This window comes from Suncus etruscus, chromosome 13 (genome assembly GCF_024139225.1).
Source record: "Suncus etruscus isolate mSunEtr1 chromosome 13, mSunEtr1.pri.cur, whole genome shotgun sequence".
Taxonomy (NCBI): domain Eukaryota; kingdom Metazoa; phylum Chordata; class Mammalia; order Eulipotyphla; family Soricidae; genus Suncus; species Suncus etruscus.
Window position 1 is genome coordinate 38,764,692 of NC_064860.1, and position 24,501 is coordinate 38,789,192.

General features: G+C 37.0%; 2 protein-coding genes across 2 annotated transcripts in view; one reads left to right on the forward strand and one right to left on the reverse strand.

Moving 5' to 3' along the window:
- USF3 (upstream transcription factor family member 3) overlaps nucleotides 1-24,501 on the forward strand; it is an 869,396-nt gene that overhangs the window by 68,741 nt on the left and 776,154 nt on the right. The window lies entirely within an intron of this gene.
- SIDT1 (SID1 transmembrane family member 1) overlaps nucleotides 1-24,501 on the reverse strand; it is a 129,756-nt gene that overhangs the window by 19,241 nt on the left and 86,014 nt on the right. The window contains exons 11-17 of the mRNA XM_049785850.1: nucleotides 10,096-10,167; nucleotides 7,645-7,790; nucleotides 6,541-6,614; nucleotides 5,332-5,398; nucleotides 2,188-2,261; nucleotides 922-1,045; nucleotides 625-742 (exon numbers count right to left, since the gene is read on the reverse strand). Coding sequence (XP_049641807.1) covers nucleotides 625-742; nucleotides 922-1,045; nucleotides 2,188-2,261; nucleotides 5,332-5,398; nucleotides 6,541-6,614; nucleotides 7,645-7,790; nucleotides 10,096-10,167 — 675 coding nt within the window. The remainder of the gene's footprint in view (nucleotides 1-624; nucleotides 743-921; nucleotides 1,046-2,187; nucleotides 2,262-5,331; nucleotides 5,399-6,540; nucleotides 6,615-7,644; nucleotides 7,791-10,095; nucleotides 10,168-24,501) is intronic.

Sequence of the window (24,501 nt, forward strand, 5' to 3'; positions counted from 1 at the left end):
TTTTTTTTCTCAGATAAAGTTATTCATGATTGAGTTACAGTCACACAATATATAAAGGCCTTCATCGGAATGCATTTCCTGCCACCAACATCAACAGTTTCTCTTTCACCCTCCCTGATGCCCTCTTCCCTACCACCCACCCTGCCTTGTTTGCCTCTGGAGCAGGCGTTTTGGTTCTCTCTCTCCCTCCCAACCTCTTTCTCTCTTTCCTTTTTTCACACTGTGGTTTGCTGTTAATAAAGGCACACTGTTGATAAAGGGTGCCATGCATGTCACTTTTTGTTTTGTTTTGTTTTGGGGGGCCACACCCATTTGATGCTCAGGGGTTACTTCTGGCTAAGCACTCAGAAATTGCCCCTGGCTTGGGGGGACCATATGGGACGCCGGGGGATCAAACCGTGGTCCTTCCTTGGCTAGCGCTTGCAAGGCAGACACCTTACCTCTAGCGCCACCTCGCCGGCCCCACATGTCTCTTTTATAGTAGACCCTTCTCTACTCTAACTTCACTCTCCACTATGTGTGGCAAGCTTTCTATTGGTCCTCCTAATCCTCATCTTTATCATCTCTGGATATCATCCCCACACTATCTTTTATTTTCCTTACGTGGCTGTAAATTTTAATTACCGAATTGGAAGTTGGAGTAATTAGGGCAGACATGGTAACAAGCACTGAGAACTCCTTCCATGATCAATGCGATGCCCATAGCATAGAAGAGACCAAAATGTTTGGGAATCCCATACTCCTGAAAAAGGAGAAAGTGTGAGGGATAGAACAACAGTCACTGGCATAGCCACAAAGAAGGTTAAACTTTCATACCTTATGCAGGCCATAATTCATCATCACAGCCTTTAACCAGATGTCCCTCCCCACTGCAGTTCCTGTCCAGAACCATCACCGTTCTTAGCTCCCACCTCTTCTCACCATGGCAAAGATATCTTTGGCTTCCAGAGCTCTCCGATGGAGAATGTCCCGGCGCAAGACTATCAGAAGGAATAGGAAACCCAGGAACACATGACCTATGTTACTGAGAATGTTGTTGAAAGCACTAAAGAAGAGAGGAGCAGTGAGAAACTGAAGGTGAGCAAGAGTTTCTAAGCACAAATTAAAGTACATATAAGTGATGAAATTATAATATCTATTTTTTTTTCTACCCATCAACTCTTCAGAAGGGTTCCAGGATGGGAAAATCATTAGGCACCATCTTTAAGAGAGCAATTTTCCTTTAGAGAGCTTGCCCTGATGGCAGTCTGTCTCCTCAGTGTAGTGCAGACTCAGCTTCTCAAACACTCATATTCCCTTGGCACTTATATGACAGGAATCCTGGCAAAAAGCTGTTCTAAAAGGGGCCAGTTTGACTAAGTGTCTCAGGTACTTGTAGAGTAACTGCTCATAATAAACCCAGCATTTTTTTTAAATTTCTGTTCCAGTTTCGGTAACATGTTCAGCTCTGTAAACTGGATTCGAAGATAAGTGTCCAAGGAACACATCCAGTGATTATTATTTCAGGAAACTGATGCTACTTTAGTTCTGAATAAAAGAAGCAAGAGTCCTAACTCCACAACAAGCATTCTTTGCCCTTCACCTTGATCTGGGGATAATGGTGTGACCTGGGAAAAAGCAGGCCCAGGTTTTACTCCGAACATCACTAATATTTGAAAACTCTTCAACAAGACATTACCTTTCTAAGCCTTATGTCTCCAACTAAAAAGGAGGATAACAACAATTTTCTTCATGCCATAAGTTAATGCTTTCAAAAATGCCTTGCCCTTCTCCTGAGGAGATTTCTCTCACTTCTCTCCTTGCTGCTCCTCCTTTCCTACATCTCATTTTGTGACCACACTTTTTGATGCTCAGGGGATGGCTACTCTGGGCACTTTGTTCCTTGCTGTAAAGTTACACCCAGTGGTGGAATCTATCTCTCTCCTCATGTCAAACTATTAGCGATCTACTTGACTCACAAGGTATTTTAAGAACCTTTTCTAATTCACCCTCTACCTCTAAATACACACACACACACACACACACACACACACAAATGAGAGGAAAGAATAACTGGTTTCAACTTTCTAATATTCTTCTTTACCCTCAAATGAGAGAGTTTTACATTGTTGTTTCTAGTATCTTTAAAAGCTGAATCACACTACTATACAGGAAGGCTTATCTAAATAGGGACATTAGAAGACTGACCTCAAGACTCCCAAGGGGTGAGCACAGAGGAAATTGTAGTAGCAGATGTCTTGGTTACCAGTAACATTTACCACCTGTAAAATTAAGAACAAAAAGAAGAGAGTTTTTCTTTGTTGTCTGTGCCCAAAAGTCACTAAAAGCAGACTTTATTCATAGTGCCATACTGTCAGTTATTTACAGTGTAACCCTTTGTTCCTCAGCAGGAAATGAATTGTTATTGTCCCATTATCTATGCTTTATACATACATAGGTCCATCACCTTCAAATGCTACTATTCTGTGGAGAAAGAAAAGGATCTTCAACAAATAGTGTTGGAAAAATTGCATAGCCACATGAGGAAGAAAGAAAGAAAAAGAGAGAGGAAGAGAGAATAATAAAGAAAATAAACCATTATCTCACAACATATACAAAAATCATAATGAATCGATTTTGTATTGACCAAAATGTTAGACCTTAATTCATAAAAGATATTAAGGGAAACATTGATGTAACACTTCAAAACTCAGCTCTCAGAGTTTTCTTTAGTGATTTAACTTCATTGGCAAAAATAAAAATAAATAAGTATACCTATATCAAACTATGAACTTCTTTACTCTGAAAGAAATTACGTTTAAAATTCAAAATAAAACTACTGAATGGGAGAATATATACCACCATGTTTTTGACAGATAGCTAATATATTTAAAGTAATCACAAAATTCCATAAACAATCAAGATGACAATGAGATAGCTTACACAAATTGGGAACAATTTGTGTTGTTGGGGATGTGGTGAAAAAGGAACTTTCATATGCTGTTGGTGGGAATGCTGTCTAGTCCAACTTCTATGGAAATTCATATGGAGATTCTCAGTAAACTCAGAATTGAACTGCCATATGACCCAGCAATTCTGCTTTGGGGTATCTATCCCCAGGACAGAAAAACATTAATTTACCACAATTTATCACAGCACTCAGTACAAGAGCCAAGAATTGGTATCAATCAGATATACAACAACAGACAAGTGTATCATGAAGATATGGTACATATGTACAATGTAATACTACATAGCTGTAAGGAATGATCAAGTCATGCAATTCACTACAACACTGATGGCACTGGAAGCCATAAAAGGAGGATAAATACAGGATATAACTTCTGTGTGTGGTATTTAAAATAAGTACATGAAGAAATGCAATGGCTAAAATCAGGGTTGGCAAGAAATTAAGTGGAGGAGGAGAAAGACAAATATGAAACGACAGGGCACAAGGGCAAGAAATCTCAGGTGAATTAGTTTTAAGAAAGGACAAAACTAAATATCCAAGTCAGACCCAACAACAATAAAATTATGAGGCCCAAACTTTAACAACCAAAATTAAAAACAGGCCTATTATGATGGCAGATTGGGAAGAGTGGTGGTGGCATGGGATGGACTCTGGTAACATTGGTGGAAAGAAGTTGGCACTGGTGGAAAGATTGGTACTGAAACATTGTATGTCTAAAACCCAACTATGAATAAATTTGTAAATCACAATGGTTTAAATTAAAAAATATTCAATAGCAGTAAAAGAAACAACCTTATACAAAAATAGGGAGAAGACCCGAAATAGACACGTCACCAAATAAAAGGTGAATATGGCTAATAGGAGTGTTCATTATTACTAATATGTAGGAAAATGCAAATGATAATGAAGTATCATCTCACACTAGTGAGAGAGGGGACAGAAACAATCAATGATAAAGAAATATGAAAGAAAAATCCTCATTCACTGTTGGTAGGACTTTATCTGGCTCAGCATCTCTGGAAAACAGTATGGTGACTTTTCAAAAAATTAAAAATAGAGCTGCCATATAATCCCATGATTCCAATCCTGATATCTATCCCAATAAAACAAAAATATCATATCAAAAAGATATATATGTAAATATATACACATCTATGTTCCTCACAAATCTACAATACAAAGTTCTGGGACCACCTCAAATTCCCCACAACTGTTAAGTTAATAAAGAAATTGTACTATCTATGCTGGAAAGATAGTACAGTGGGTTGGGTATTTGCCTTGGTCCAAACTTGATCCCTGGCAGCATATATGGTTCCTTAAACCTTAAACCTTGTCAGGAGTGATACCTGAGTGCAGGCTAGGAATAAATCCTGAGCATGTTCCTCCACACCAAGAAAGAAAGTTGTTCTTTGCACAATGAAATACTACTTGGCTAATGAAAAAATAAAATCTTGCCTTTCACTACAGATTGGATGGAATTGAAAGGCATCATGCTAAGTGAAGTAAGTCAAAAAGAAAAGAACAATATTAGATGACTTCATGCCTATGTGGAGTATAAAGGAAAAAAAGCTATGTAATAGACAATGACTCTTTTGAGAAACATAGTTTGAGAACTACTATCTTAGAGGTATCTTCAGCCCTGCTATTCTGTAATTTTCAGGCATTCTCACAATATATCCTAATAATAAATATTTATTTCATAACCAGAACCCAGGTCCTATGAAGGCATGGTAGAGATTTTCAGACAGTTTTAATGATTGTTTTTGTTGTTATTTTCTTTACCTTAGTTTTAATTTTTTTAAGTGTTCTGTAAAGCTGTTTTCATTTTTTCAAAATAACCTTGCAAGTGCTAGCCTAAGATAGACCGAGGTTCTATCCACCAACGTCCCATATGGTCCCCCAAACCAGGAATGATTTCTGAGCGCATAGCCAGGAGTAACCCCTGAGCACCACTGGATGTGCCCCCCTCCAAAAAAAATTTTACCCTCCATGAGAAGGTACAAGTTACTTCTGTGGATTTTGATTAGGACTTATTTTAGTCATTCTCTGAAGAAAGAAAGTTTGGGCTAGTAAATAACTAAAATAATTGACAGATATTATGAAAGAATAAGTAAAAATTAATGATTTCAAATCGACAGAAAATTATATAGGAAGTCCCAGTTGCCTTTATAATAGAACACTTGGGACTTAAGACTTAAAGTTCAACTAAAGATGAAACAATGGAGAAGTCTAATTGGAAACCAAATGGGGAAATGTTACTTGGACTCTATTTTTATCTTAGAATATAACTATATTCTATACTCAATTTATACTTTTCTCTGAAAGCTACAGCAAATTCTCTCCTTGCAGAATGAAAGATGTGGTTCATGGACAACACTTACTGTCTGATAGGTGATCACCAGCTGGATCACAGGAAGTGCATAAAATACAGCAATAGTGACAATGTTCCTATGTAGGGAGAGAAAAAAATTAAGCAATGTTACTTCTCAATTAACGATATAATTTTGACTCATTATTATTACTGTTATTTTATTACAAGAATACTTTCATTCCAAATCTCCCTGGTTAATTTGTAAAAGTAATTAGAGCTGATTATGTTGTCCTCTGGTAAAGCAGCACAGATAAAAGTTGCTTCTAGTTCAATAAATTATTAATGAAGTCTATTTTAGGATGTGTTTGATTAAGAGAAATCAGGTTGTAAACAACAAGTTACAAATTATGTGAAAAGGTGTCAATCTCTCATATTAGTTACCTCTTAATTTCAAAATGATGCATTCACTATGAAATTCCAAAGGGGTGTCCCCCCCACTGTCTTGTGTTTCTAATGTCTATATCCAAGTAAAAGGATGCCCTTGAGAAAAAAACAATAGAAGAGCTATCATAAGTGTCAGCCTGGGCTTTCTGAGTGGTAGGAGTGATGCCTGTATTCAATTCGGCCTCTGGGCATGAAGAGAGTTGGCATCTATAAACTTGAGCATCACAGTTCTAATTACCATGGACTGGAGGGATTATAATTTCTTTAGATGGTCTCCAACTACACTATATATTGAGATATCAAGACTCTGAAATCATTTAGCTCGTCCAGAACAAGGACTAGTGAGAAGAGGAATGGCTGCTGTTTAAGATGTCTCATGGAAGACAATGACAAATTAATGTCATTGCTACATCTTACTCTGCCCCTGAAAAATTATTCCACTACATGGGATTTGACCACCATTCTTAGTTTTACTTTCTACTTAATTTCACTCAGGGTTGGTTGCCTTTTGTAGCATATTTTTTGTTTTCCCTGCAGAATGGATCCTTGACATACCTACAACGTGTGCCTCAATAAACACTGACAGTGGTGATAGAAGTGGCTGTGGCTTTTATAAGAAAATTTTGGTTTTTGTTGTTTTTTAGGTCACACCTGGAGGCACTTAAGTCATGGCAACTCCACACGCAGAAATTACTCATGGCAGGCTTAATGGATTCATGAGATCCCGGGAATTGAATATGGATTGGCTATGTGAAAGGATGCAATATTGCTCTGGCTCCAGGAATTAAAAAAAATAATTTGTAAGGGTTCATGGTACTAATGGTCATCTACTTACCAAAAATAAATCTTATATTTTTTGCTGACAATTCTCCGGTCTTTTCTGGAAAGATCTGATAGGTAAAGGAACACCTGAGATGCCAAATAAAAGAGAATGCAAATCTTTTTACATTTTAATTAATTTCCTCATGGAAGATTTAAGATTGTTTGAAAAGACTTATAATTTGCTTTTTACAGAATACCAGAAATAATACTAAAATTTCCCTTGGAATCTGAAAGATTGGCTAATATGAGAACTCTATTGGGAATCTTAAATGCTTATTAGCTCTCAGATATTTTCAGAGAAGTTTACTGTGTAGTTCTTGGATGACAGAGTTGAAATTGTGTAATGCACCTTCATATTGCTTACTAAATATAGCCCAGTATAGAAATGAACTTTACTCCTGAAGAATGATATGTACAGAAAACAGGAGTTCTCTCGGGTCTCTCTCTCTCAATGAGTCTTTTTCTCTACCTATTTCAATTTCTTTCTCTTTTACTGGCTACAACCAACACTTACTTACTAAAACACTTTAGTGCTCCGTTCTCTTTAATATGAACTTCTTTCTCCTATAAGATGTGAAAATTATGAATAACAAAGCCGTGGCATACACAATGAAATATTCTTAGCTATAAGAAAAGGTGAAATCTTGTATTTTGTTGTAACATAAATAGATATGGAGGGAATCATGCTGAGAATTGTCAAAAGAACAATAAATGTCAGAATCTCACTCATGGGTGGTATATAAAGAAACAAAGTAAGGAATAGACATTGTTCAAAGAAAACAAACCTTAAAACCTTAAACTAAGACGAAGAATGAAGTTACCAAAGATGGTGGGAAGTGGTTGAAAAGATCTAAATGAATAGTAGGGGAGGGGTATGGAAAAGGGGAGGAAACATTGTACTTTTTTTTTATTGTACTTTTTTATACCCTTTATAAATCAGTTACTTTAGTAAAAAACAAACAAACAAATGAAATCTCATTAACAGAGTATTGCTTTTAGTTCATAGACTGTATCTAAAAAATCTGGAGGGAAAATTAACTTCCTCTAAAAGAAAAAAAAATCCCTCATTGCAAGTTGACTTTTGGTGGTCTTAAAGCTTTTGACCAGACAAAGGTACCTTGGTCCGGATGACGTTTTTATCACTTTCAATATCAGGCATGGTGTCGAAGTCACTCTCTTCCACGGAGCTATCTGTGTCGGACTGACCTGGCTGTCCACCATCTGAGGAAGATATCTGCTGGCCATGACTGGAACTTGATTCATCTAAAACAGAAAGCTTGTCTGACCTCCAGCTTAAGACAGAGGATCTGTGCAAAAACCAAGATCTCTAATTACAAAAGCCTGACTTCGACAACCGCGATTGAGGAAAACTTTTCCTGGAAACATGAAGAAAGACCTTATGGTTGGACAATTAGTGTGCCCTGAGTCTGTAGTTGGTCTTATGACAGGATGTTTGATGGTTAGAGAGACTCTGTTTTTTAGGTCAATGGTATTTTCTTTCTAATTTCCTCAATGTTTGCGTCACCTATGCAAAAAACAAAAACAAACAAACAAAAAAAAACCTGCCCCCTCCTCATTTTTTTAAAATTTTATTTTTAGTTTCTAGATAGGGGATCCTGTCTTTTTTCATAGAACTATGGGACATGAACTACTTTGTTTTACCTCATGTTTCTACATTTTTCTATAAAATTGAGAAAAATAAACAAGAGGATGGGGGCCAGGGACCCAGTGTTCTCAGGTGCATTGGTAAAGATTTAAAAAAAAAAAAGAACTAAATACCCAAGCTAAAGTCAACAACAGTGGAATCAGGAGACCCAAACTATAATAATCTAAACTTAAAATGGACCTGTTCTACTGGCAGGGCAGGGGGCTAAGGGTGGAGGTGTAGGTTGCATGCTGAGAACTTTGGTGGAGGAAGGTCAACACTGGTGGTGGGAATGGCCCTAATTCACTGTCACTGTGTGCCTGAGATCTGATTGAAGGACTCCCCACTATGAAGGACTCGAAATTCACAATGATTTCAATTAAAAGAAAGAAAGAAAGAAAGAAAGAAAGAAAGAAAGAAAGAAAGAAAGAAAGAAAGAAAGAAAGAAAGAAAGAAAGAAAGAAAGAAAGAAAGAAAGAAAGAAAGAAAGAAAGAAAGAAAGAAAGAAAGAAAGAAAGAAAGAAAGTTTGTCTGCCTTCTAAGCCAAGAAGAACACATGGAGCCTGGTCCTTTGTAAAACACACACACACACACACACACACACACACACACACACACACACACACACAGTGCTGGCTGACTGGTTCTTAAAAATATTGTGTAGGTATAAGAAAATCCCTTCACCAAAGAAATAATGTTCTTTCTTTCAGTCCAACTTCAATGGACCTTTACTTTTTTTCTTTGCCTATTTTCCATTTCAATGAAGTATATCCCAGACTGAATCCATATTATAAATATAAAGGCATCTGTTCTGTTAACAATTTGGATGCAAAATTTATGCATTTATATTTTGCTACATTTTTATATTTTAAAATATGAAATAAACATATAAATATACATGCACATTGTTATGTACAGTATCTACCACATATCTCTAGGCACACACATACTAGTAGCTATACATTTCTTGTGGATCAAGTATTTGTAAACAGAAATTCCCCACATGCTGTATCGATGATTATATAATGAAAACAACATTCTCAGGAAGAAGAATCCTTGTGTTCCTGTGAATGTTTCATGAGCAGATGGGAATTTGTACAGCTTGATGAGTCCATGAGCCAAGCCTACTTTTACTTCATTTCTTCTGTTCAGATGGTTAAAAACACAAAACAAAACCACACACAAACCTTGTTTTTGCACAGCCAGAAGTAAGTAGCTTGAGCAGATCCCACATGCTTTTCCCAGTTAGAAAATAATAGGAAAGTTGCAGAACCATAGACAGGAAATATGGGATTCCCAGTATAGATACTTATGGGGCATCATTAATAGGTCCACAAGCATCATGGAAGTGCTTGGAAGCATTAATGAACTCCTACTCTAATGAAGTAGCCATAGAGTTCTGCTGTTTTCAGGCACCTTTATGAGCACTGGGAGTTGTCATCTGAATGACTGGATGGAAAAAGCAGGTTCAGTTATGAAACTGGCCAAATGAAAGATTGTCAGGCTACAGCAACATTCACCTGCAGCACAGCCTTAGTCTTCTGATTGACCATACTCCACTGAAACCTGAGAATGAAACACTAGTCAGTTGATGTTGGGCTCCCCGATATCAGATCCTGACACATTTTTTTATGCTCTAATGTCAGGCTGGGTAAAAAAAAAATCTCTATGAGGATCTTGGGAGTTGATGGTAGCTTTTGTAGGAAATTCTCTCCAAACGTGGGTCCAAGCAACACAGTAAACTGGAAAAATCCACAGATGGAAAGGAAGCTTTTATCATCCAAACAAGTTGTCTTATAAATAAAATGCAATCTTACATAATAACTGCTTGCTTGCTCTTCTATTTATTGGTGGCTGAAGAAATGATCCTATTCTCTCTAGAGTTAGAAAACACATCCATGAGCAGATTCATTATAAAAATACCTATTGCCCCATAATTGCTCCCTTCAGGCGTGCTGGCTGCAATTGGATGTGAAACTGCCATATTTCCAGAATCTGTTAAAAAGAAAACAAAGAGGCAAACACTTTATGTTCTGTTGCTACAAAAAAGAACTATAAGTAGTTTAAATCATCAGGTCACAAAATTTTAGAATTTCTTTCCTTTTCACAGGAGTCACCAAATTATGGTATTTTGCTAAGATCCACTCTGTAGCCTGTTTTTGATGGCTCTTAAACTAAGAATAACTTTACAATTTTAAAATAAAATAGGGAATATATTCTATATTGAGAATATTAAAATATTTCAAAATGTTTACACAGTCTTGTGTTTTCGGGGTCCCACCTGCTTGTGCTCAGGACTTACTCCTGGTTCTGTGCTCAGGGGTCACTATGGCCATGTGCATGGAACTAGGGTTGGTGGTGTGGAAGGCATCTGCCATCCCCATTGGAGTATCTTTTTGGCCTCTATCAAAGTATTTTATTTATTATTAGTTTACAATATTGTAAAATTTCAGGGGTATAATTAAATACCTCTGTTTTTGTACATGTTTCATTGCACCTACTACCAAAATTCTAGCACCATCCTAATACCAATGAGTAAGAATCTACTATTCTATTCCTAGTTCCCATTACTTCTTCAGTTCCTCTAGAGGGATGTGATCCAGACACTTCTAGGAGTCTAGTAGGTAGTTTTGTTGTTATTGTTGGCATTTTGTTTGCTTTAGATATTACTAACAGGTGAACCCAACCGTTAAGAGAAAGACAACTAAAATAATTCTCCTTAAACTTGTCCAAATTGTCTTATTTCTCTGAGCTTTTGGGATCTCATGATACCACTATACCATTAGTATGTAAGAATGTTTTCCAACTTGCTTATTGATAATTAGGCAAGAAACTGTTGCCTTGAGTTATCTACTTCCAAAACTTAGGTGAAACAGAACAGAAATCTCAGCTAAGCAGGTAACTTTTTTGACATCATATCACAATATTGCCAGGGGCTACATTTCTCTATGCAGCTACATAAGAATGTTCCTTTTTTCCTTCCTGAGTTTTGCTAAGAATCACTTTGCTCATGGGAAATTTAATTAAGGGTTTTTCTCTGTGAGTTGAAATTGCTTTTATTATACTAAAGACAAAAATTTTGGAGAAAGCTTCATCTCAGTAGAAGAAGAAAGAGCTGCTGTTACCATGTATTTCGCCAGAGTTTGCAGTTTTTAGAATTTCATCCATAAAAATGTTTAGAATTTTTTCTGACCAAATGGGTGGTACCCATATGTTTTCCTGTGCAATGACTAGTCACTCAGAGATCATCTTTTATCTACCCTTGGTTCATGGGAACCACTGGCAGAGTATTTCTTTTTAATACAGCATGTACTTGCAGTGGAGTGGAGTTCAAGATCAGACCATAGTCCCTGACTACCACATGGTTTAAGATCGACCTGAAAAAAAAAATGCAATAACAAATGAGTGGATCAGTGCATTTGCCACTGAAAATGGCCAATATTAGAATGAAAGCTGTGAGATTCTGAAATAGGCTCCAATTTGGGAGAGTGAGGGTTTTGCAAAGTGAGTATCATCTTTTTGCTCTTCAGAAAAAAGAGAAAAATACAAGTTTTTTTTTTTTTTTCAGAAATTCTTTTCTGAAAACAATCTTTACACACATAAGAGCTCTGTCACTTTAGCATTAGAAATAGACTTATGAGCGCCCGGAGAGATAGTATAGCGATGTTTGCCTTGCAAGCAGCCGATCCAGACCTAAGGTGGTTGGTTCGAGTCCCGGTGTCCCATATGGTCCCCCGTGCCTGCCAGGAGCTATTTCTGAGCAGACAGCCAGGAGTCACCCCTGAGCACCGGGTGTGGCCCAAAAACCATTAAAAAAAAAAAAAAAGAAAGAAAGAAAGAAAAAGAAAAGAAACAGACTTATGAACTGTGGAACAGAAGTAGTGAGAATTTAAGATGGAGCATGCTTTCCTTATTTCTTTCTCTCTATCCTTCCACCCACACTCCCTTCTATCTCTTTCCTTTATTTTTCTATTTTGTCATAGTTTTGTTTTGTTTTGTTTTGTTTTGTGCTACACCCACTGGTGCTCAGAGGCTAATCCTGGCCCTGCACTCAGGAATTACACCTGGAAGATGTAGGGGACCATATGGGATGTCTAGAATCAAACCTGGGTTGCTGTTTTCAAGGAAAAAGCTTAGTCCACTATCCAGTGGTCAGCAGCCTGCGGCTCGCGAGGCCACATGTGGCTCTTTACACTTTTAATTTAGCTAGTCTGTGTGCCGGACAGCCGCTCCAGGAGTCAAGACTCTGCTCCTAGCCTCTCTGTAAGTGCGCGCTCTGTGTGGCTCTCAAAATAAATTTCAATTGTGGTTTTGGAGAGATTTGGCTCAGTTGTAAAAAAAAGGTTGCCGACCACTCCATGACTATACTAATGTTCTAGCCCCTTAAAAAAAATTTTTTTTTTTTTGGTTTTTTGGGCCACACCTACTGACGCTCAGGGTTTACTCCTGGCTATGGGCTCAGAAATCTCTCCTGGCTTGTGGGACCACATGGGGCACTGGGGAATCGAACCACAGTCTACCTCTATCCTTGGATCTTTCTAGTTTGCCTCATGTCTATCTACTCTTTCACCTCTTGCTTTTACTTGGAAACTTCAATTTTGTTGTCAGAGTCCAAGAGTTTATTTACATTGTACTCTCTATTTGCCTGCTTTATTTCTTTATACTTTATAAACGAGTAATGCCATTTGAAAGTTGTCCCTCTGACTTATTTTGTTTAGCATGATTCTGTCCAGTTCCATTCAAATTATAGCAAAAGGTAAGATTTAATCTTTTCTTTTTTTTCTAGATTTTTTTTTTATATAGCTAGATAGTATTATATGGTGATATACAGCACACCTTTTTTAATTCACTCATCTGTTATTGGAGTGGTTTCAGATCTTGGCTATTAGTAAATGATGCTGTAAGGAAAATAAATGATCATATTATGCCATTTTTATATAATATTTTTTGTGTTCTTGGGACAGATGTCAGGGTTTGGAATCACTGTATCATGTGGCTCCATTTGTAATTGTTGTTATTTATTAGATTTTTGGGCCACACCTAGTGATGCTCAGGGATTATTCCTGACTCTGTGCTCAGAAATTGCTCCTGGCTTGGAGGACCATATGAAACACTGGGGATCAAACCCACGTCCAACCTGGGTCAGCCATGTGCAAGGCGAATGCCCTACAGCTGTGCTATCGTTCCAGTCCCCCATTTGTATTTCTTTGAGAAGTTTTCATACTGTTTTTCATAGACCCAGAGAACAGGCCCACCATTAGTGAATGAGGACTGCTCTTTTTTTTTTTTTTATCTTATCTTATCTTATCTTATCTTCAACAGCACTTAATCTTTTCGGGAGTTTTCTAGACACATCCGTAAGAGAGAGTTCTCTAATGTGTGAGATATTTTATTGTTATTTTAATTTCCGTGTCAATGACGATTTTTTTTCCTTCAAATGCTTGTTAACTATTTGCAAGTCTTCTTTGAAGAAGTATCTGCTCTGATCTTTTCCACATTTTTCAAATGAAGTTGTTTGGTTTTATTTTTTTTGTGCAAATGCTTTATATATCTTGGACCTTAGCCCTTTGTCAGATGTATTGTGTGCAAATATTTTCTCCCATTCAACTGGGTGTCTTTTTTAGCCAGTTTCTCTTACAGTACAAAAACGTTTTAGTTTGAAGTAGTCCCATTTGTTTATTTTTGCTTTTTTTATTCTTTGATAATGGAGTCAAGTTTATAGCAATACCTCTGAAGTCAATAGCATGGAGAGGTCTATTGTTATTTTTCTTGAGGTATTTTACAGAATCTGGCCTAATGTTGAGATCTTTAAACCAATGTGAATTCCTTTAATATATTTTGTGTAGTTGAATTTAATTTTTTTTATTGCATTAGCAGTTTTCCTGACACTGTATTTTGAATAAGCTTTCCCTCCTTCGCTTAGCACACCTAGCTTCTTTGTTGTAAATTGGCTGCCCATACTTCAGAGTGTTTACTTCGAGGCTCTCTTCCCAGTTTAGTGGGTATGAAAACAGTTGGGTAGATCTAAGAAACCTGGGTGCTCTAATATGCTCATCCTATTTCCCTAAACCTTACGTATTTGAAAGTCTGCTCTGGAGCCATGGTAATCCATTCCCCTGTCTTATGTCTTTGTTGCTCCAGGCACTTAAGTTTGTAGTGTAATTTCCTATCATGTTCAGTGATTCCTATCAAATTCTGATAGGATTCTCCTTAGTTGCCTACTTCTCTTGATCCATAATAGAGAATCTTCTAGATTTAGGCCAACTTCTCCAGTAAACTTTCTCAGCAGAGCTCTACATAGAATCAAGAATTTAACTCTGATTTTGAAGCAGTTTTTGTTGTGAGGTCAAAAGTCTCTCAAATCACCCTCTTCATCCTGCCTCTTCCATTTTTCCCACTTCCACCCAACAGCAGTGAATAGAGAGATTATGAAGATGCCACTGATCATTCCTCCCTCCTCTCCCATCAGAATTTATACCTAGAAGCTGAACAGTCTATTTACATGATTTGGAAAGATACTTGGGAAAGATAAAAGAAAAATGTGGATTATTAAGAATAAAAATATATGCATTATTTTGATGTTAAAGGGAAACATATTAAGAAGGTAGCTTAAATATTTTATTTTTATTCTCTCCTCAAGTCCCTTTCCTTCAATGTTGTTATAATGAGATGTTAAACATGTGGTGGTGCTCACATTTTTCAGGGGGTGTTTAATTTTTGGACCACACCTGGCTGTGCTCAGGGCTTACTCCTGGCTTTGAGCTCAGGGATCACTTCTGGTACTTTTGGGGTTATATGATTGTTTGGGGTGCCAGGTATTGAAAATGGATAGACCAGGTAGGCAAAAGACCTTCCCACTGTACTTTTGCTTTGGCCCTAGGCTCACATATGTTAACTGTGATGCTGGTAGGCATCACAATCAGATTGCAGGACTTGCACACTCACTGATGTTGTTGTTGTTGTTTGTTTTGGGGTCACATCCAGCAGCACTCAGGGGTTACTCCTGGCTCTGTGCTCAGAAATCGCCCATGGCAGGCTTGGGGGACCATATGGGATGCCAGGATTTGAACCACCGTCCATCCTGGATTGTCTGTGTGCAAGGCAAATGCCCTACTGCTGTGCTATCTCTTTGGTCCCATGATGTTTGTACTCTTTTAGTTGTGCTCACATACACTAAAGAGCACACATCTGAAATGTATTTATTTTTCTTTTATTTTATTAAAATTTTTTAAATCAAATCACTATGAGATACACAATTGAGTTTCAGTCATACAATGTCCAACACCCATTTAAATATATATCTTTAAACTTCATTTCCAAGTTTTTAAAAAAAAAAAAACACTTATCAGAGCTGGGACATATACTATCCTATATGGTTTCCATGTATTTCCAGGAGAAATTCTTAAGGGCAGAGTCAAGAGTAACCCCTAAGCATCTCTGGGTGTTACCCAAAAAATAAAAATAAAAGAGTCATTTTATTTGGCAAATTTTAGAGAAAAAAATTGGAATTTGTGTTAGTATGGTGAGAGCAAGATGCACCAATCCCAATTCTTCCTCATCAACCTTGAACCAGAGATGTCTCCATTTCTACCTTTTCTGTCACCACATAACTGAATGTTGATTGGAAATTTTTCCTGAAGGAGGCAGAACTATTTGGTTGCCCTTTCCAAGTAATATTTGGGTAAAAAAAAAGAGTGTGAGTTAACTTATCACTCATATGCATTGCAGAGAAATATATTTTCAGTGATAACACATAACTAAGGCTATTTGATACCTGTCTCATATAGTTTAATTACTTAATTAAAATATATTCTTTGTAGCTTTCATTAATCTAAAATGTAGAACACATGTAAAACAGCTATTTATTGTTTGTCACAGTTAACGTTTTTCTCCCAAATTTTATTTCCATTCAGAGACTATAAAAGCATTCAGTGTTGAAAGTAAACTTTGTAGTTTTGGCATGGCTTGTAGTTTTTGAGTGTCCTGTCCATTTATTTTCTCTATGAAGAAACAAAATTATAATTATGTGATAAGAGACAATAAGACTCTGGGACTCAATTTCATCTGATGCTTGGCCAAAAAGTTAGTCAATGGAACAGCAAGGTCTTATATAGCATTCCTGGTTGGAAAGAATGTTTTCAGAGACTATAGAACAAAGAACCCCTGGGATGTAATAAAGAATTTCCCTGATTCTTAGACTTGGAGATATTTTGATATATTTTTATTACCCTTGACCTCAGAGCTTAAGGAGAAAAAGACAGAGAAGGAAAGAAATCAAGGCTTGAAGGAAGCAAATTAGAAAGGGAAGTAATGAGGGAACAGGGGTCAGGGCTTTTGTTATATTTGGTGATATGGGAGAGTGGATAGTTATAAATTCCAAAGTATAGGCTCAACAACACTAAAAACATGAGATATAAACTGAAACCACCAAAATTTGTAAATGTGCAACTCAGGGTGGTAGATAGAGGACGGGGATGAGGCTGGGGATAAGAAAGTATGAGAGCATTGGTAATGGGAGTTGATACTGATAGTGGGATTGGTGCTGAAATATAATGTACATAAAATGCAACTATAAACAAGTTCATAAATCACAGTTTTCTAACTAAATATAAAATGTTAAAAGTAGACACTTCTTGACTTTATTGGGTTTATCCATAAAAATGTGATATGATACCCTGTTCATGGATTGGCAGGATTAACATCATTAAAATGTCAATACTCCCCAAAGCATTGTACAGATTTAATGCAATCCCTTTAAAGATACCCATGACATTCTTCAAAGAAGTGGAGCAAACACTTATGAAGTTCATCTGGGACAATAAACACCCTCAAATAGCTAAAGCACTCCTTGGGAAAAGGAATATGGGAGGCATTACTTTCCACAACTTTAAACAGTATTACAAAGCAATAGTTATCAAAACAGCATGTTATTGGAATAAAGACAGATCCCCAGATCAGTGGAATAGGCTTGAGTACTCAGAGAATGTTCCCCAGACATACAATCACCTAATTTTTTTTTTATAAAGGAGCAAGAAATCCTAAATGGAGCAAGGAAAGCCTCTTCAACAAGTGGTGTTGGCACAACTGGTTAGTCACTTGCAAAAAAGCGAACTTAGACCCTCAGCTAACATCATGTACGAAGGTAAAATCCAAATGGATTAAAGACCTTGATAAGACCTGAAACCATAAGGTATATAGAACAACGTGTAGGTAAAACACTCCATGACATTGAGACTAACGGCATATTCAAGGAGGAAACTGCACTCTCCAAACAAGTGGAAGCAGAGATAAACAGATGGGAATATATCAAGCTCAGAAGCTTCTGCACCCCAAGGGAAACAGTGCCCAGGATACAAGAGCCACCCACTGAGTGAAAGAAACTATTTACCCAATACCCATCAGATAAGGAGCTAATCTCCAAAATATACAAGGCACTGACAGAACTTTACAAGAACAAAAACATCTAATCCCATCAATAAATGGGGAGAAGAAATGAACAGATACTTTGACAAAGAAGAAATACAAATGGCTAAAAGGCACATAAAAATGCTCCTCATCACTAATCATCAGGGAGATGCAAATCAAAATAACTATGAGGTACCACCTCACACCACAGAGATTGGCACACATCACAAAGAATGAGAACAAGCAGTGTTGGCGGGGATGTGGAGAGAAAGGAACTCTTATCCACTGCTGGTGGGAATGCCATCTAGTCCAACCTTTATGGAAAGCGATATGGAGATTCCTGCAAAAACTGGAAATTGAGCTCCCATACGATCCAGCTATACCCCTCTAGAGGTATATCCTAGGAACACAAAAATATTCCAACCTTATGCTGCCTACAAGGAACACAAAAATACAATACAAAAATCCCTTCCTCACACCCATATACATTGCAGCGCTATTTACATTAGCTAGACTCTAAAAACAACTAAGATGCCCTTCAGCAGATGAATGGCAAAAGAAACTGTGGTACATATACACAATGGAATATTAGTTAGCCATCAGGAGAGATGAAGTCATGAAATTTTCCTATACATGGATGTACATGGAATCTATTATGCTGAGTGAAATAAGTCAGAGTGAGAGAGATAGACACAGAATAGTCTCACTCATCTATGTGTTTTAAGAAAAATAAAAGACATTTTTTTGCAATAATTCTCAGAGACAAAGAGAGGAGGGCTGGAAGGTCCAGCTCACTATATGAAGCTCACCACAAAGAGTGGGGAGTGCAGTTAGAGAAATAACTACACTGAGAACTATCATAACAATTTGAATGAATGAGGGAAGTAGAAAGCCTGTCTAGAGTACAGGTAGGGGTAGGGTGGAAAGGAGGGATATTTGGGACATTGGTGATGGCAACGTTGCATTGGTGAAAGTGGGTGTTCTTTACATGACTGAAGCCCAACTACAATCATATTTGTAATCAAGGTGTTTAAATAATGGTATTATTATTATTATTAATAATAATAATAAAAGAATTGTATCACCAAGGCAAACTACTAGGACAAAGGACAATCATCAATAGTTTCCAAAGTGAAGGGTAAAACTAGTGACAAAAGGCAGAATTTAAGATGCAACTATACTTCTTTTTTTTTTTTTTTTTTTTTGCAACTATACTTCTAACAAATTTGTTAAATATTAAATAATTAGGGGCTGGAGCGATGACGCAGTGGTAAGGCATTTAAAAAAAGAACTTGTTTTGCTCTTATGGCACTAAATTTGGCAAAAACAAATAGCTTTACTTTATTAAACAAAGGGGTCAGAACACTTATGAATATTTGAATCTTGAATACATGAAAGGAGCACAAAGGAAGCAGTGAAAAGGCTTAATTCTGAGTGTGAAAAATAGACTTTTCATATTTACTTTCTTCATAGTTTGGTATTCTGTGGAAGTTTCCTGTAAGGAGAAACATACATGTGATTTATTTCATTCGAGTTTCTGACCTTTGTATTATGTAATTCAATTATCTCTTAGCCTAATATTTGGTTAGAGTGTCTTTAATGTCATATATTTAAAAAGTGTAAAATTTTTGAAAAGTACAAGAAAACCCTATGATTTGGCTACTGTCCCAACATTAAATGTTATAAATAACCTTTAATGAAGCATAGATAACATAAATATTAAAGTAAAAGGACCTCACTTCCTAAAGCTTTTATCTTAATGAATGCTTCTTTTGCAGAATAGTTTTATCTATAAGAAGATAAGCCTCTCTGTCTTTATAAGTGTATAATGGTGGTACAGAACTTAGCTTAATTGTTTTCTTATTCTCGATGGGATTCTGAGAATCTACACATCATCTATTCATAAGAAAAGAAAGAAAGAAAGTAAAAAAGAAATAAAAAAGAAAGAAAGAGAAATAAAAGTTTATTTTTTTACTTAAATATTTTCCTTTTTTTCATTGAGTCAAAGAACCTTGATAAAATGCCTGGAAATGTAAATGAGAGAGAATAATTTTTTAATCATTTAAGAATATTTGAAATATATTTTGTGGTACTTGCAGCCTCAAGAATCTTAAAATGTTTATTTTTTGAATGGAGGAGGTCCTTCATTCTTTTCTACATGTTTTCTGAAGGACCCTTTAACTTTTAGTTTCAGAGATTTCAGGGTTAGATAAATTGCTTACCATACATGGATATTTGCTATCCAGAAATACATATGGTCCCTGGATTCCTGCCAGAAGTTATCTCTGAACACAGCTGGTATGCCCCTTGCCAGAATTTTTTTTAAGACTTCTTGATCTTGGACAATGATCTGGCTTAAGTCCTATTTCTGTCTCCTTATACTTTTTTGCCTAGGAGACTTCTGAATTTAATTTGCTTATCATATAGTGCTTATTATCACTATAATAAAATAGATTCTTATAGTTTGTGTCTTCATTGTCATTTGTTTCCAGGAAAGTTTTGATTTCCTTTTTGATTTCATATCAGACCTATTGGTTGTTCAGTAATACTTACTTTTACTGGTTTCTTTTGATTTTCATTTTCTTTGCAGTTAGCATATCTACTTTTCAGGCCATCCAAGAAATTTTTTTTCCTTTTTTCTTTTTTTTTTTGCAGGAGGTTTTGGGTCACAACCTGCAGCGCTCAGGGGTTACTCCTGGCTCTATGCTCAGAAATCGCTCCTTGCAAGCTCGTGGAACCATTTGGGATGCCAGGATCTGAACCACTGCATGCAAGGCAAATGCCCTACCTCTATGCTATCTCTCTGGCCCTCAGGTAATTTCTTCTAATAAATATTTAACTGCTAAAAAGAAAGATTATAAAAAAACCCTGCCTGTTGGCTTTAGTCTGCTAAAATCTTCTTTCTCTTTTATTCTTAAAATGTTTAAATGACATACCTCCATAATATCAAGAGGATAGAAATATTGCAGGCTACCTTCGCTGACCACAAGGCTCTGAAATTATTTGTGAATTTCAAAGGGACACAGAAGAAAAACTTTAACACCTGGAAGTTAAACAGCCTCATACTGAATAACCAGTGGGTCTGAGATGAAATCAAGGAGGAAATCAAAAGGTTCCTGGAAACAAATGATAATAAAGACACAAACTATCAGAACTTATGGGACACGGCAAAAGCAGTACTGAGAGGAAAATTTATAGCTTTGCAAGCACAAATCAGGAAGGAAGAAGGGGCTTACCTGAGTAGCTTAATGACGCAGCTCATAGAACTAGAAAGTGCTCAACAAAAGGACCCAAAAATAGGGAGACAGAAGGAAATAACAAAGCTAAGAGCAGAAATCAATGAAGTGGAAACCCAAAAAACAATCCAAAAGATCAATGAAAGAAGAAGTTGGTTCTTTGAAAAAATAAACAAGATTGATAGACCACTGGCAAAACTAACAAAGAAAGAGAGAGAGAGAGAAACTTGATAACTTGTATTAGGAATGAAAAAGGAGAGATCACTACTGATATGGTAGAGATTCAAAGGATAATCAGAAACTACTTTGAGAAACTCTACGCCACTAAAAATGAGAACCTGGAAGAAATGGATAAATTCCTGGACTCTTATAATCTTCCACGGTTGAAGGAAGAGGATGTAGCATATCTAAACACCCCCATCACTATTGATGAAATTAAAACGGTAATCAAATGTCTGCCCAAAAACAAAGCCCAGGCCCAGATGGATTCACAAAGGAATTCTTTCAAACTTTCCAAGAGGAACTACTACCAATCCTGGCAAGACTCTTTCATGAAATTGAACAACAGAAACACTTTCAAATAGCTTTTATGAAGCCAACATCACCTTGATACCAAAACCAGACAGAGATGCTACAAAAAAAGAAAATTACAGACCAATATCGGTGATGAATGCAGATGCAAAGATCCTCAACAAAATCCTGGCAAATAGGATTCAGTGCCTCATTAAGAAGATTATCTACTATGATCAAGTAGGTTTCATCCCAGGAATGCAAGGATGGTTTAACATCCATAAATCTATCAACATAATACACAATATCAACAACAAGAAAAATAAAATCACATGATCATATCAATAGATGCAGAGAAAGCATTTGATAATGTCCAACACCCGTTCTTGATCAAAACTCTCAGCAAGATGGGAATGGAAGGAGCCTTTCTCAATATAGTTAAGGCCATCTACCACAAGCCAGAGGCAAATATTATCCTCAATGGAGAAAAACTGAAAGCCTTTCCTCTAAATTCTGGCACAAGACAAGGCTGTCCTCTCTCACCACTTCTATTCAACATAGCACTGGAAGTACTTGCTGTAGCGATTAGGCAAGAAAAAGATATCAAGGAAATCCAGATAGGAAAGGAAGAAGTCAAGCTCTCACTGTTTGCAGATGACATGATACTCTTCCTAGAAAACCCTAAAGTCTCTACGAAAAAGTTCGAGAAACAATAGACTCATATAGCAAGGTGGCAGTCTACAAAATTAACACACAAAAATCAATGGCCTTTCTATACACCAATAGTAATAAGGAAGAAATGGACATTAAGAAAACAACCCCATTCACAATAGTGCCCCACAAACTCAAATATCTTGGAATCAACTTGACTAAAAATGTGAAGGACCTATACAAAGAAAACTATAAAACCCTGCTCTAAGAAATAAGAGAGGACACGCGAAAATAGAAACACATACCCTGCTCGTGTATTGGCAGAAATAACATCATCAAAATGGCAATACTCACCAAAGCATTGTACAGATTTAAGGCGATCCCTCTAAAGATACCCATGACATTCTTCAAAGAAGTGGATCAGGCACTTTTGAAATTCATTTGGAACAATAAATGCCCTAGAATAGCTAAAGAAATCACTGGGAAAAAGAATATAGGAGGAATTACTTTCCCCAACTTTAAAATGTACTACAAAGCAATCGTTATCAAAACAGCATGGTATTGGAATAAGGACAGGCCCTCAGATCAGTGGAATAGGCTTAAATACTCAGAGAATGTTCCACAGACATACAATCACCTAATTTTTGATAAAGGAGCAAGAAATTCTAAATGGAGCAAAGAAAGCCTCTTCAACAAGTGGTGTTGGCAGAACTGGCTAGCCACTTGCAAAAAATTGAACTTAGACCCCCAGCTAACATTTAACGAAGGTTAAATCCAAATGGATGAAAGACCTTGATATCAGACCTGAAACTATAAGATATATAGAACAACACATAGGTAAAACACTCCAGAACATTGAGACTAAAGGCATCTTCAAAGAGGAAATTGCACTCTCCAAGGAAGTGAAAGCAGAGATTAACAGATGGGAATATATTAAGCTGAGAAGCTTCTGCACCTCAAAAGAAATAGTGCCCAGGATAAAAGAGCCCCCCACTGAGTGGGAGAAACTATTCACCCAATATCCATTAGATAAGGGGCTAATCTCCAAAATATACAAGGCACTGAGACAAATTTACAAGAAAAAACATCTAATCCCATCAAAAAACGGGGAGAAGAAATGGACAGACACTTTGACAAAGAAGAAATACAAATGGCCAGAAGACACATGAAAAAATGCTCCACATCACTAATCATCAGGGAGATGCAAATCAAAACAACGATGAGATACCACCTCACACCACAGAGATTGGCACACATCACAAAGAATGAGAACAAGCAGTGTTGGCGGGAACGTGGAGAGAAAGGAACTCTTATCCACTGCTGGTGGGAATGCCATGTAGTTCAACCTTTATGGAAAGCCATATGGAGATTCCTCCAAAAACTGGAAATCGAGCTTCCATATGACCCAGCTGTACTACTCCTAGGAATATACCCTAGGAACACAAAAATACAATACAAAAACCCCTTCCTTACACCTATATTCATTGCAGCACTATTTACCATAGCAAGACTCTGGAAACAGCCAAGATACCCTTCAACAGATGAATGGCTAAAGAAACTGTGGTACATATACACAATGGAATATTATGCAGCTGTCAGGAGAGATGAAGTCATGAAATTTTCCTATACATGGATGTACATGAAATCTATTATGCTGAGTGAAATAAGTCAGAGAGAGAGCAAGAAAGATGCAGAATGGTCTCACTCATCTACGCGTTTTAAGAAAAATGAAAGACATTCTTGCAATAATAACTTTCAGACACAAAAGAGAAAAGAGCTAGAAGTTATAGCTTACCTCATGAAGCTCACCACAAACAGGAATGAGTTTAGTTAGAGAAATAACTACGGTTTGAACTATCCTAATAATGAGAATGTACGAGGGTAATAGAAAGCCTGTCTAGAGTACAGGCGGGAGTTGGGTGGGGAGGAGGGAGAATTGGGACATTGGTGATGGGAATGTTGTACTGGTGATGGGTGGTGTTCTTTACATGACTGAAACCCAAACACAATCATGTATGTAATAAAGTTGTTTAAATAAAAAAAAATGAGGGCCGGGCGGTGGCGCTAAAGGTAAGGTGCCTGCCTTGCCTGCGCTAGCCTTGGACGGACCGCGGTTCGATCCCCCGGTGTCCCATATGGTCCCCCAAGCCAGGAGCTACTTCTGAGCACATAGCCAGGAGTAACCCCTGAGCATTACCGGGTGTGGCCCCCCCCAAGAAAAATAAATAAATAAAAAAAATGTTTAAATGAATTTGTCTTCTTTCTGGTTTTTGTACTAATTTCTCCAGTGTTACCAGCTTTTGCTCTTACTTTAGTTCTGGCTGAAATTATAATGACTGACTGTTTGGACCATTTTGGTGCTGTATAAATTATGCTCATTATTTTTATAATACTAATCAGACACATTATTATTATATCTATGGGACATAGCAAAAGTGGCACTGAGCAGAAAATTTATAGCTTTGTAAGCACACATCTGGAAGGAGGAAGGGGCATGCCTGAATTGCTTAATGATGCAGCTTCGGGC